Source organism: Canis lupus, chromosome 25, assembly GCF_048164855.1.
Source record: "Canis lupus baileyi chromosome 25, mCanLup2.hap1, whole genome shotgun sequence".
In the NCBI taxonomy this organism is placed as follows: Eukaryota; Metazoa; Chordata; class Mammalia; order Carnivora; family Canidae; genus Canis; species Canis lupus.
Window position 1 is genome coordinate 28,075,156 of NC_132862.1, and position 12,562 is coordinate 28,087,717.

General features: G+C 42.9%; 1 protein-coding gene across 12 annotated transcripts in view; it reads right to left on the reverse strand.

Annotated features, from left to right (window-relative positions):
• AEBP2 (AE binding protein 2) overlaps positions 1 to 6,613 on the reverse strand; it is a 205,157-nt gene extending 198,544 nt beyond the window's left edge. For 5 of the 12 annotated variants that reach the window (XR_012017641.1, XR_012017642.1, XM_072798779.1 and 2 more), the window contains exon 1: positions 5,850 to 6,612. Coding sequence is in view for 10 of the 12 variants with exons in the window: in XM_072798779.1 (XP_072654880.1) it covers positions 5,850 to 6,517 (668 nt within the window). In the remaining 2 variants the exon portion in view is untranslated. Of the gene's footprint in view, positions 1 to 5,849 lie in introns of all 12 variants that reach the window. The other 7 variants (XM_072798785.1, XM_072798786.1, XM_072798783.1 and 4 more) reach the window with 3 other exon arrangements.
• Between the last annotated feature and the right edge of the window lie 5,949 nt (positions 6,614 to 12,562).

The following is a 12,562-nucleotide window of genomic DNA, read 5'->3' on the forward strand; positions in this document are numbered from 1 at the left end:
TTTGTTTTTTAAGGTAAACTCTACTCCTAACATGAGGCTTGAACTCATGACCCTGAGATCAAAAATCATATACTCTACCAGCTGACCAGCCAGGTGCCCCCAAACTAGTAGCTCTTAGACCAAATTCCTTTGAAAATCTGCTAGAAGTTGTCAACATCTTCTCAGAGAAATCACATAAAATTTTGCATAGGATCTCACTGGCTTTACTGGAGTACACTGACCCAATGACTAAACTTAGCAATATCAAATACAATGATCCAACCAAAGGCACTAAATCCTGGCCTTCAGTTTATAGTTCCCTTTATTTATATAAATTGTATTGTTATTTCAATTTAATGCTAATAATTAATTACTCACCATATCCAAGGTACTGTATTTAGACACTATAAAGATCTAAATGAGCTAAAACTGTTTCTGCTCTCAAAAACACCACTGTACAACAAAATGGATAAAGCAAGCATTCAAATAACATGGATTCTTCAGAAAGTTCACAGGACTCTACCAGAAATTCTTTTGCACTTTAGAACACCTTCATGGTAAAATCTAACCTTTTTACGTAGTTAGGGAACCAAGGCTCAAAGATATTACTTAAAATCATAATACAGGTAGCAAGACCAAGATCTAAATTGTGACCTTTGACTCAGATACACACTCTTTATACGAGCATTCTATTTTTTTTATACAAGCATTCTATATCCCACCACCTAGAATAAAGCCATAAGCAGGAAGGAAAAAAATACATCTATAGGAATTAAATGGAAAAAGAAATTAAAGCCAGAATTTGTTGTGGCATTTTGATGGGCCTTAAGTGAACAAAATCTGAAGTAATTATTGTGTAACAGGGAATAAATGAAAAAAGAAAATAGGAAAAACTTACCTGCTACATGAAAACGTAGGAAGAAGAAAAAATAAGTATATTTAGGTCATAAAATGACTTTGTGGCTTCTTCTGCCACTTGCTCTGAGGGGAAATAGCTGCTATGTCATGAGGATACACAGATTCTGACTTGGTGAGTAACTGAAGCATCCTGCCAAGAGCTACAATAAGTAAGCCATCTTGGAAACACATGTCTAGCCCCAGTCAAATCTTCAGATGACTGCAGTGCTGGCCAACCTTTTCACTACAATCTCATGAAACTCTGAGCCAGAACCACCCAGCTAAGCCTATCCACTTCTAACTCTCAGAAACCACTGTGTGATAACAAATGTCTGTTCCTTTAAAAGTTGCTAAATTTGAAAGAAATTTGCTACACAGCAATAAATAATAGCTAATACAACTGGCAAGGTGTAAAGTTTGACTCTGTTTATATAAGACTCAATAAAGTCTTGTGCTAGGAACATACACCTTGGAATTAAAAGTCTCACAGCAATACGCAAGATGGATGAAGCGGAAAGCATTTTTCTCTTCCCGTCTTCCACAATATTCAATAGAGTCCTGCACATAGTAAATACCTGTTTGGTTAGCAAATCAACTTACAGGATTCTCTGACTCAACATAGTAGCCTTAACTTTTCTTAAAAGTAAAATGACCCCCTAGAATCTCTCCATAAATTCAGTCCTGAAGTCTGTAGTTTTTTCATGATTTGTTTCATGCACAGAACCATGCCTTACTTAACTGGGAGTTACAGGTTATCAAAGAAAACGGAGACCTACTAAAAAGCTCTTTTCCCTAAACTTAATCAAAATAAAAGGTCATTGAAAAGAATGACTTTAGAGACTATGGACAGCTGCTTCAGAGTTGAAGAGGTAAATACTGAAAGGAGTTTATCATAAAGTATGAGCAAAAATTACTTTACATAAAAGTATTGCATTGCCTCAACCATAGAGATCCTTAATAAATCTTGATGATAACTTCAGCAAGCAGCCTTCTGGTATGAACAGGACTTAAAAATTTAGACTCCAAATTGGAAGATCTTCCCAGTCATACCACTGAGAATTTGGGCAATATAAGCCCGTTTTCCCAGCATCAGAGCAATGTCAGTTACACCTCAAAGTTTGCAACCCCCTAAGATTGGGATTACAAATCTTGATCCACAAAATGATAAGGGCCTGTGGCCTTTCCTGATCACTAAGTTTCATACTTTTATGTCTTTCCCTATTACCCCCATCCTTACACATGCACTTTCCACTTGGCATGGACTTACCCAGAAAGGTGGTAAAAGTGGCTGATGGTGGTCTTGGCTTTTCAAAACAAGTTATGGCTTCTATTCTATCTAGTTGGAGGGGGAAGGGGGAACACACATATACATATATATGTGTGTGTGTGTGTATAATACATTGTTATATATGTGTATATACATGTATATATTATATATAAATGACAAATATAATTTCTTTTTGTAGTTGTTTCATTCATATATTTGTTTGTGGTTTTATTCATATATATGTATACATGTATATATATATGAATGAAACAACTACAAAAGAAATTATCAATTCACTTACACAGAAAAGGTAATACTTCCAGTGTATAATTTGATTCAATAGCTAGAATTTGTGAACTTAAAAACTTTCAGAAGTATTTTAAATTCTAAAATTCTATTTAAAAGTTCGTCTCTGAAATTAACTTAAAAGATGGTAATTATTTTTTTAAAGTGATAATTTTTTAAAAAATACTTAAGCTTAGGTTTGAAGTAAAAGAAAAACTAGTTCATAGTGGTCTCAAACAGCTAAATATTCCCCTAAAGAAAATAAATTCGATATCAACATTAAGGTTTTCTAACTTTACCAAAATAAACACACTAATATGCTTATTCTGGTTTTGAATAACTTTCTCATGGGGAAAATAATCAATGTTTTTGTAGCAATTGTCATTTATTCATTTTATAAATCAGTCATTTTTCACCACACAACATTTCCACTAGATGTTTATAAACTGACACCTTGGATCTGAGCTTTAAATATCTAAGTCTTTATATCTAAATGTTTCTTAAAAAGAAGCACTTACAATTAAAAATACTTAAGATAGTTCAACAAATTCCAAGGTATGTTAAACTCAAAAGTATGATCTAATTTCAAAGTAAGAGAAAAATTGAACAGGTATTCTAGAACAGTAAATTTTAATAATAAAATTATTTTTATAGGAATGCCCAAATTTTTTAAAAGCACTTTAAAATCACGATATCCTTACATCAGTTACAAAAGTAATTACGGCCTCCTACCATGAAATCAATTTATAAAATCTACATAGATTAATGTAATCTGCAGAACAGTTCCTAAGAACTATGAATCCTTTCCAAATTTAAAAGGACCCTTAAGGGCAGCCCGGGTAGTTCGGCAGTTTAGCGCCGCCTTCCGCCCAGGGCGTGATCCTGGAGACGGGGGATCGAGTCCCACATGGGGCTCCCAGCGTGGAGCCTGCTTCTCCCTCTGCCTGTGTCTCTGCCTCTCTCTGTGACTCTCATGAATAAATAAATAAAAATCTTTAAAAATAAAAAAAAAAAGGACACTTAAGGAAAAAAAAACTTAAAGGCAACAAGGGGGCATTTAAGAATGAAGATTAAGACTACCGTATCCAGTTTCACTAGCAAAACCTTTTCGTACAAGTGATAATCTTTCACTCTGAAACAGTAAAAAGATTACAATATTTTGCACTCTCTAATGTTTAAGCATTAAGAAAAGCAAGTATGTTTGATTATGAAGCTTTAACCTTATTTGGACTTGTGGCACTAATATCTTAGTCCTTACTCTGAAATATGATGTAAAAATTAGATATTCCAGTGATTATCTTATAAATATGAAATGAAGCCAAAACTCCACTTCCTGAAATATTACTTGACCAATAATAGTTCATCTCCTAAATGGATGTAGCAAATAGTAACTTAAAAAAAAAAAAAAAAAATCCTGGCACATACAGCTTGTTATTTGAGTTGAGTATTCTAACTCTTGTGAAGTGGAAGTAGGAGGCTTGAGAACCTTTGTTCGGATCCAGCTCTTCCACTCCATACTTACTTTTTGAGTAAGACAATTTGCTTCACCTGTTAAATGGAAGTCAAAGTAATTCCTATCTTGCACCAGAATTGTGAGAATGAATAGAGACATTTAAATTGTGCAGTGCTAAACCTGTGTGTGCCCACACACGCTGGATAAATGGAAGAACTGTGCTAGATGTTAACTGTATAAACTGATGTCAACTTTCAAATATCTGCTGGTACCAATGGACGAGGATATACTAAAATGATAAATAACATATGCTTCATTGTGTGGGTCACATCAATTTTTAATCATCTTAAAGATTCTCCTTCCTGCCATACCTACATAGTTCAGCACAGTCTCTCTAGGGTTTGTACAGTCTACTTTACTCCATCCATCCATCCAAGGTATTTTCTTCTCTAAAGTAAATGTTGAACTGAATCTAGTGCTATATTTTCACGTTTTTTAGAGTTTTGTATTCCTTGTAACATTAACGATAAACCAAAGTGTTCGTTTTATTAGTTACCAATCCGAATTCCTAAAACCTCAGAATACTTAAACTTTTAAAGACCAATCAATACCGATGGTTAAAAATCCTACTGTTCATCAAAACATCAAAACATTAATAGATGGTCAAAATAAAGGCCAGGAGCAGTATAATAGGCATGACATGGTTGTCTCTGTGTTTAAAAAAAAAAAAAGTACATTAAAAACCAATTAGTTAAAATAGGAAGTTTTCCAAAGTGATGAGAAGTAATAACTGAAACACACTAATGCAATAAACTGTAATGTCTCCAAAAAATGAAGCGTATTTTTGACTGTATTCATGTTATTTCTTTTTTTTTTTTTTTTTAATTTTTATTTACTTATGATAGGCACACAGTGAGAGAGAGAGGCAGAGACACAGGCAGAGGGAGAGGCAGGCTCCATGCACCGGGAGCCCGACGTGGGATTCGATCCTGAATCTTCAGGATCGCGCCCTGGGCCAAAGGCAGGGGCCAAACCGCTGCGCCACCAGGGGATCCCTATTCATATTATTTCTAACAAGCTTTAGAAAAAGGCTACTTATTTCTTCAGAGATCTCTCCGATCCACGACTTTAATATCACCGTCTAAAAAATCATGACATTCCTGTTAAAGATTCTAAACCGCATACCAATATGGTGTGCCTTCCGGGCTGTACCTCATTACGATTCCCAATTCTTTGATCCCCTAAAATCATCTTAAAGGACATCAATCCATTATTCTCGTCTACAATTCCTACAAGTGTTTCTAAACTTTCTCCCCACGTTTAGTCACAAAGCAAAATACAAGTTAGCAAAATCACTTTGGAGAGCGTATATAATGACTACACGTGAGAAATTGTAGAAGCACTGACCAAATTACAAAAGGCCAGTCGTTTTCCTTCTAAGTGGCGAAAAGTGATAGTGGGGGGTGGGGGGGGGGGGGGGTCTCCTCCCTGAACAAGGAAGTTCTGTTAAATCCAGGCGAGACCAGCCATGTTGGAAAACACTTGTCAATTACAGTTCTGACAAGTGTTCGCGAACACGGTGGGGCCGAGCGAACCCTGTGTACCGGGGTGTGAGCATCGAGGCCCTCGGGAGCTCCGCCAGGGGATCGGGGCCTACTTTGAGGGCTGTTTCGGAGTTGGCGCTGTCCGTAGGTCCGTCCGGAGCGCAGAGCCGAGGGGGGAAAGAGGGCGGGGAAAGGAGAGTTGGGGGGGGGCGGTCGGAGAGTTGCGGGCGGCCATCCGCGGCGAGAGGGGCGCGGCGGGCAGGAGAGATTTCCGAGTTGGGAGCCGGGGGGAGGGGCCGCGGATCTGGGGCGCAGGGGGACCTCAGTTTAAAAAAAAAAAAAAAGCAAGTCCCCTCGTGCCCCCCTCGAGAGGCGCACGAGCGCAGAAAGGAGAAGGGAAGGGGACACCCTCCCGGGCACTGACCTGTCCTCCGAGTCCATGCGGCTCAGGGGTTCCCCGTCCGACGACATCTCCAAGCTGCCTCGCCGGCCCCCGGAGGTCGCGCTGCTTCCGCCGCCCCCGGTCCCGTAACCCTCGTCGCCGCCGCTGGAGACGACGCTGCTGCTGCTGCTGCCGCCCCCGCCGCCGCCCTGGCTGCCCCGGGGTCCCTTGGGCTCCTCCAGGCCCTCCTTGCCGTCCCCATCCCCGCTGCTGCTGCTGGCGGCGCCGGGGCTCAGCGAGCGCGTCTCGTCGCTGCTGCTCCCGCCGCTGCTGCTGCCCACCAGGCTCTCGGCGCTGCTCTCCTCCTCGCCCCCGCCGCTGCTGCTGCTCTCGTCCTCCTCCTCCTCGTCCTCCTCCTCGTCCTCGTCCTCGCCGGCCTGGCTGGCGCTCTCGGGGCTCGGCTCCGACATCGTCTCCGCCTCGCCGCCCCCCACTCCGCCGCCGCCGCCGCCGCCGCCGCCCCCGCCGCCGCCGTTCAGCAGCAGCGCCGCCACCGCCTCGGCCTCGGCCTCCTCCTCCTCCTCCTCTTCCTCCTCCTCCTCGGGGGGCTCAGCCCGGCCCCGCGCCGCCGGGCCGGGGCTGCCGGGGGGCAGAGGGCTCAGGCGAGAGAGCTCCTCCAGGTCGGCCATGTCGGTGATAGCGGCGGCCATGGCGGCGCCTGCTCCTCCTCCTCCTCCTCCTCCCCGCCGCCGCCTCCCTCTCCTGACTCTAGCTCCCTCGCTCGCCCCCTCCCAAACGCCCAAAACTCCGCCGCCGCCGCCGCCGCCGCCGCCGCCGAGCAGGAGGAGGGCCCGCGAGCTGCGTCAGCCTGCACACGCGCTACGGAGCCCGCGCGGGGACAGGCGCGCCGCTGCGCGCACTCACGCGGACACGGCTGCGCGCCTGCGCGGAGGCCCGAGGTGGCGCCGCCCCCGGCCGCCCCGCCCCGCCCCCGCCCCGCCCCGCCCCGCCCCCCCGCCGAGGGCTCAGACTTTCCTCGGGGTCTTCCCACGCCTGCTCCGCGCCTCGCGGCCGCCGGGACACGCAGAACGAAAGCTGGAGCGCTGGCCGGGGATTTTAACAGCCTTCCGAGTTCTCACGATAAAGTCATTCATTCCGGGGATGTTTGGGGAGCGTCCGCCCCCCCCACCCCCACCCCCACCCCCACCCCCACCCCCGTGTGCAGGCGACGAGCCAGGAATCCAACAAGTCCCTGCTCTTGCGCGGCCCAGAGGGGAGGTGCTGGCGACGGTGGAAACGGGGAACACGGGGCGAGCTGCTGCGCCCGCGCGCGCAACGTGGAGCCACAGGTTTGGGGCCAACCGTGATTCCAACGCCCCCCAAGAAATGGTTCAGCCGGCCTCCCTGCAGACTTGGGTTCTGCTCAGGATCTTCAGACTTTGTAGCTAACGAGTCCCCCAAATTCTGTACATCCTTCTGCAGTTGAAAAAGACATCTACATTTTTTTTCCCCCAACTGGTTATGAATATTTTATCATTGTCACTTTTAAATATAGCCGGCCAACTCCAAATATTGCAGTTTTGAGGCCCACCAAATCCACTTTTTTAAATACGGTTTCTTTGATACTTGGGCAATTTCCATCTTTCCTTTATCTTCCGTATTTACATTCCACATCCCTCCAGAATTTTATCCTAATAATAGACTTTTATGTCTGTTTTATTGATCATCTTCTAGTCCCTTGTAATAAAATGAAATAAATTGAAATTAAGGATCGTGTTTGAATCTCTTGTGATCGTAGAATTTAAAGCTTTATTATTTCGAATGACCAAAGCACGTTTTTTTAAATATTTATGTAAGAGGGGCGCTTGGGTGGCTGGCTATGTCCTTGACTTTTGGTTTCAGCTCAAGTCAGGATTTCAGGCCTCAGATTGAGGCCTAGGTAGGGCTCCTCACTCAGCTAGGAATCTCTCTTTCTTTCTCCCTCCCTTCTACCCCTCAGCGCTCCTGCCTGGACTCTCTCTCTCTCTAAAATAATAAATAAATCTTTAAATACTTACATAAGTATTAAACACAGAAGTAAAATGTTGTTGGAAATGCATCTTACAGAGATAGAACTGCTAGTTCCCACTACTTTTTTGTTTGTTTTTCAAGTAGGCTCCACACTCAGCATGGAGACCAAGGCAGGACTTGAACTCAAGACCCTGAGATCAAGACGTGAGTTGAGATCAAGAGTTGGACCTTTAACCAACTGAGCCACCCAGATGCCCCCAACTAGTTTATTTTATTGATGGATGAGTATCACCAGAATGAGAACAAGTTCAACATCCATTCTATTCCAAGTTTTCGATTCCATGGATGTACTCAGTGAGGAAACTTGTTCGCATAAATAAGTAGATGAAAATGAATGGAGTTTTTGGTAACTTGACTCTTTGAACTCCTTCCAAATTATATGCCAGAAGAATCACATAAAGATCTAACAATAAAAATTATTTTTAATGATCCATCAGCTGATAACCCTGATTAGGTTCTCTTTCAATTGTTGAAAGCAAGTTGTTGAAAACCATCTGACTTCTAAGGTTGTGTTATCCATTCTCATTCACCAATTGTTCCTTTTTTTGACATCCTGGAGATTTTTGTTTCACCCCTGGGGTATTGCACCTTGGTAGGATTTGGGGTGGAGAAGAATTATGCTTTTCTTTTTCTATAAGTAGGGAAGGGGCAACTGGGATAAGGAAGGCTGGAAAGAACTTTACACTCTGACACCAGAGGTGTATCTTCAGGCAGATCACTTTTAGGGACAGCCACCTAAGGGAAGTGCAGATCTGAGAACTGATTGCATTAAAACAGTCTCCTGTTAGGGGGCGCCTGGGTGGTTCAGTGGGTTAAACATCTGCCTTCAGCGCAGGTCATGATCCTAGGGGCCTGGGATAGAAGATCCTGGGATTGAGCCCTGTGTTGGACTCCCTGCTCTGTGGGGAGCTGCTTCTCCTCTCTCAGCTCATGCTCATGTACACTCACACCCTCTCTCTCTTTCTCTCTCTCAAATAGATAAATAAAATCTTTATAAAACAAAAACAGAGTCTCCTGCTTCATAGATTATGAGTACCCAAGTATTATACCCACTACCTTAGGCCTTTGGACAGCTGTTATATGTCCCATATGTTCCTCAAGGGAAAGCAAAAATTGAAAAAATAATAGTATGGGGCATTAGGGACACCTGGGTGGCTCAGTGGTTGAGCGTCTGCCTTTGACTCAGGGCCTGATCCTGGGGTCCTACGACGGAGTTCCGCATTGGGCTCCTCACAGGGAGCCTGCTTCTCCCTCTGCCTATGTCTCTGCCTCTCTGTGTCTCTCATAAATAAATAAATAAAAATCTTTTAAAAAAATAGTATTGGGCATTATGGTTTACAGTTAACTTTCCAAGCACATATAATGCAAGATATTCACCTCACACATTTCAACCTCAAAGCCACTATTTGAGATAGACCAGAAGTGTATTATCCTGTATTGTAAAGTAAGTGCTTTCAGAGAGTTTAACTGAAAAGTGTATGTGCCAAGCACTGTATCAAACCCTGGAAATTAGGGTTAACATTTAGCTGAGCTAATCAAGGAAAATTTCATGAAGAATGTAGGATTTGAACAAATTTATACAATAAAATATATAACTGTGTAAGTTTAACTTGAGCTGAATCTTGAAGAGTGAACAGAATTCTGCTTAAGGGGGAATTCTAGGACTGAGAAGAAATAACATGGAAAGGCATAAAAATGTATTCATAAAAAATAAATAAAATAAAAAATAAAAATGTATTCATGATAGTGTTAATCAGGTATGAGAACGCAATCTGGAAAACTAAAAAAGAGTTAAAGATCAGATCGCATAAAATCTTTTTTTTTTTTTTTTTAATTTTTTTTTTTAACTTTTATTTATTTATGATAGGCACACAGTGAGAGAGAGAGAGGCAGAGACACACAGGCAGAGGGAGAAGCAGGCTCCATGCACCGGGAGCCTGACATGGGATTCGATCCCGGATATCCAGGACCGCGCCCTGGGCCAAAGGCAGGCGCCAAACCGCTGCGCCACCCAGGGATCCCTGGATCGCATAAAATCTTGAATAAAAAATTTGATTTTGAAAGACAACTAGTGTGTACTGAGATATTTTCCAAAAGGTGTGATGAGGGGCACCTGGGTGGCTCAGTGGTTGAGCATCTGCCGTTGGCTTGGGTTATGATCCTGGGGTCTTGCATGGGGCTCACTGCAAGGAGCCTACTTCTCCCTCTGCCTATGTCTCTGCCTCTCTGTGTCTCTCATAAATAAATAAAAATCTTTAAAAAAAAAAAGGTATGATGATATGATTAAAGTTATTTGTAATGGTATGTAATGTATAGGACCTAGAAGAAAAATGTGAAGAGAGTGAAAGTGAATGGGGATTAAACGTGTAGAAGTGGCAAATATCAAAAACCAGAAGTTCTCTCCCTCCTCTCCAACCCCTCCCTCTCCCCTGTCCCTTCCTCTCCCTCTCTTCTAACTACACCTCTACCCCCCCCCCCCAACGTCTGTCTGTCTCTGGGCTTGGATTCAAGTGCAGAGGTCATTACTCTGCATGTATCTCCTTAGAACAAGGCCACTCTCCTACGTAACCACTCACTGAAGTGTGTGGCTAGAGGACAGACTTGTGGATGATGAACATGGCATGGCATCAAGTGAGAGGTAGGATGAAAACATGAATCGCAAGAAGCAGTGCCCACCAACCAGTGCACATGCATGAACACCCCCATAAACTGTTACCTGCCTGTAGCTAGACAAGTACTGAAATTAGCTTATGGAAACTTTTATAACACCTTGACAGAGTAATTTTATGCCTACTTGAATCTAAGAATAAACAATTGGGGCTCATATTTTGATGTCAGTTTTTTCTATTATTCTGGTAATTTACCTTTACAGTATTTTTTTTTTAGCTTTTATTTATTTATTCATGAGACACACAGCGAGAGGCAGAGATATAGGCAGAGGGAGAAGCAGGCTCCCTGCAGGGAGCACAATGCAGGCCTCAAAACCAGGACCCCAGAATCACAACCTGAGCAGAAGGCTGATGCTCAACCACTGAGCCACCCAGGCATCCCTACCTTTACTGTATTTAGCAAAAAGTATCAGTCCAGTGGAAGTTTTCAAAAAATAAAATACTGGTCCTCTACAGATTAAAAATCACTGTTGCAGAGTTCCCTGCTTCCCTGCACTAGGAGAGTGCATGATTCTATGCTTAATAACACATCACTGCCTAAGAACTATTTGATTAGAAATAGTATTCAAACTCATCGACCACAGTACTAATGGGGTCAGATTAGCAATAATGACTTGAATTTCCCCTGCTTTTCTGCCTACCAGGCCTACTAAGGAAGTGAGGACACCTCTAGCTTTCCGGGAGCCTCTGGGATGTGAGATCTCTAGTACATTCACTCCTGGTTGCCCCCCTCCCCTGCCCTGCCCTCCTAGGTGCTGTAGGCTCCTTCCCAGAATCTGTGATACAAGCAAAACAGCCACAGCCATGGGGTAGCCTGCAGAAATGGAGATCACGGTGTTGACCTCCTTTAGGGGAACCCCGAGGCAGATTGCTTGTGCCCGCTATCATGGAAGGTTCAGTGAAACAGCTCTTTATGTTTTTACTCAGAGCTCTTTTTCTCTTAGAAACCCAGACATGCTTTCATGGGCCTAGCTAGATTGGCGACAGATTTGAGTAACAGCTACCCCAAGCTGTATTTATTACTCCCCATCCAATGACTAAGTCTTTCTTATAGAGCTTCTCTGTCTAATTCTCTTCCACTAAAATGAATTCTATTCTAGGAAGCAGTCTCAGCCCCCAGGTCAGCAGGTTTCTTTCAGGCCTGCCTCACCAGTTTGTCAGACATGCCCAGACATGCTTGAACCCAGCAACAGACCCAGTTTAGAATCAAGCTGAGATTCCTGCTACACCATATGCAAGAGACTCCTGAACACAACGTCTCTAAAACCTGAAGCCAACGCACATTTTCCTCCTTTAGTTCAGGTTCCTCATTCTGCGCGTTGATACAGTCACAGTGAACAAGATCACTCAGCAGCACAGTGACCTCATTCTCTGGTGGACTTGGAGTCTAAAGAAAGTATGCATTAAAAGACAGAACATCATACAGAAAGATTGTAAAGCTGGAAAGAACTACAAATCTGATGAAGCTTCCCCCTACCTGTGGATTGTAATCCAACCAAAACACAACCAAATAATGATTATAGTTTGGGGTATAGTTTTATAGTTATATATACACATACAGATTACAGTTAAAATTTGTCAGTGTATCCATTTTGAGACATAACTGCTTTTGGCTGGCAACTTCCCACAATAAGGAGATCATATACGTGTCTGATAAATGTCTGGATGGTTCTTCATTTTGAATATAGTAAAAATGCTTCCCTATAAGCTATCAGTCAATGGGTAGGCAAAATGTGAAATCAACACCACATTTTTTGTCCTTTCAGGTATTTTACATCTGACTTGCTAACCAAATAACTTTTGTCAATGTTCAAAATGCTCTCGATTATTACATTTGAGTTTGCTGGATTAGTTACTGTAGCATACAGGTTACAGTACCAGTTAGTACTTTATCCATCAAATTTCTACGAAGCCAGGGGAAAATCTAAACAAAATATGTAATGGGTGAAATATTTAAAAAAGCAAATCAGCAGTTTGGATAAATCACCTTGACTTCAAGCCAAAAACAGGCATATC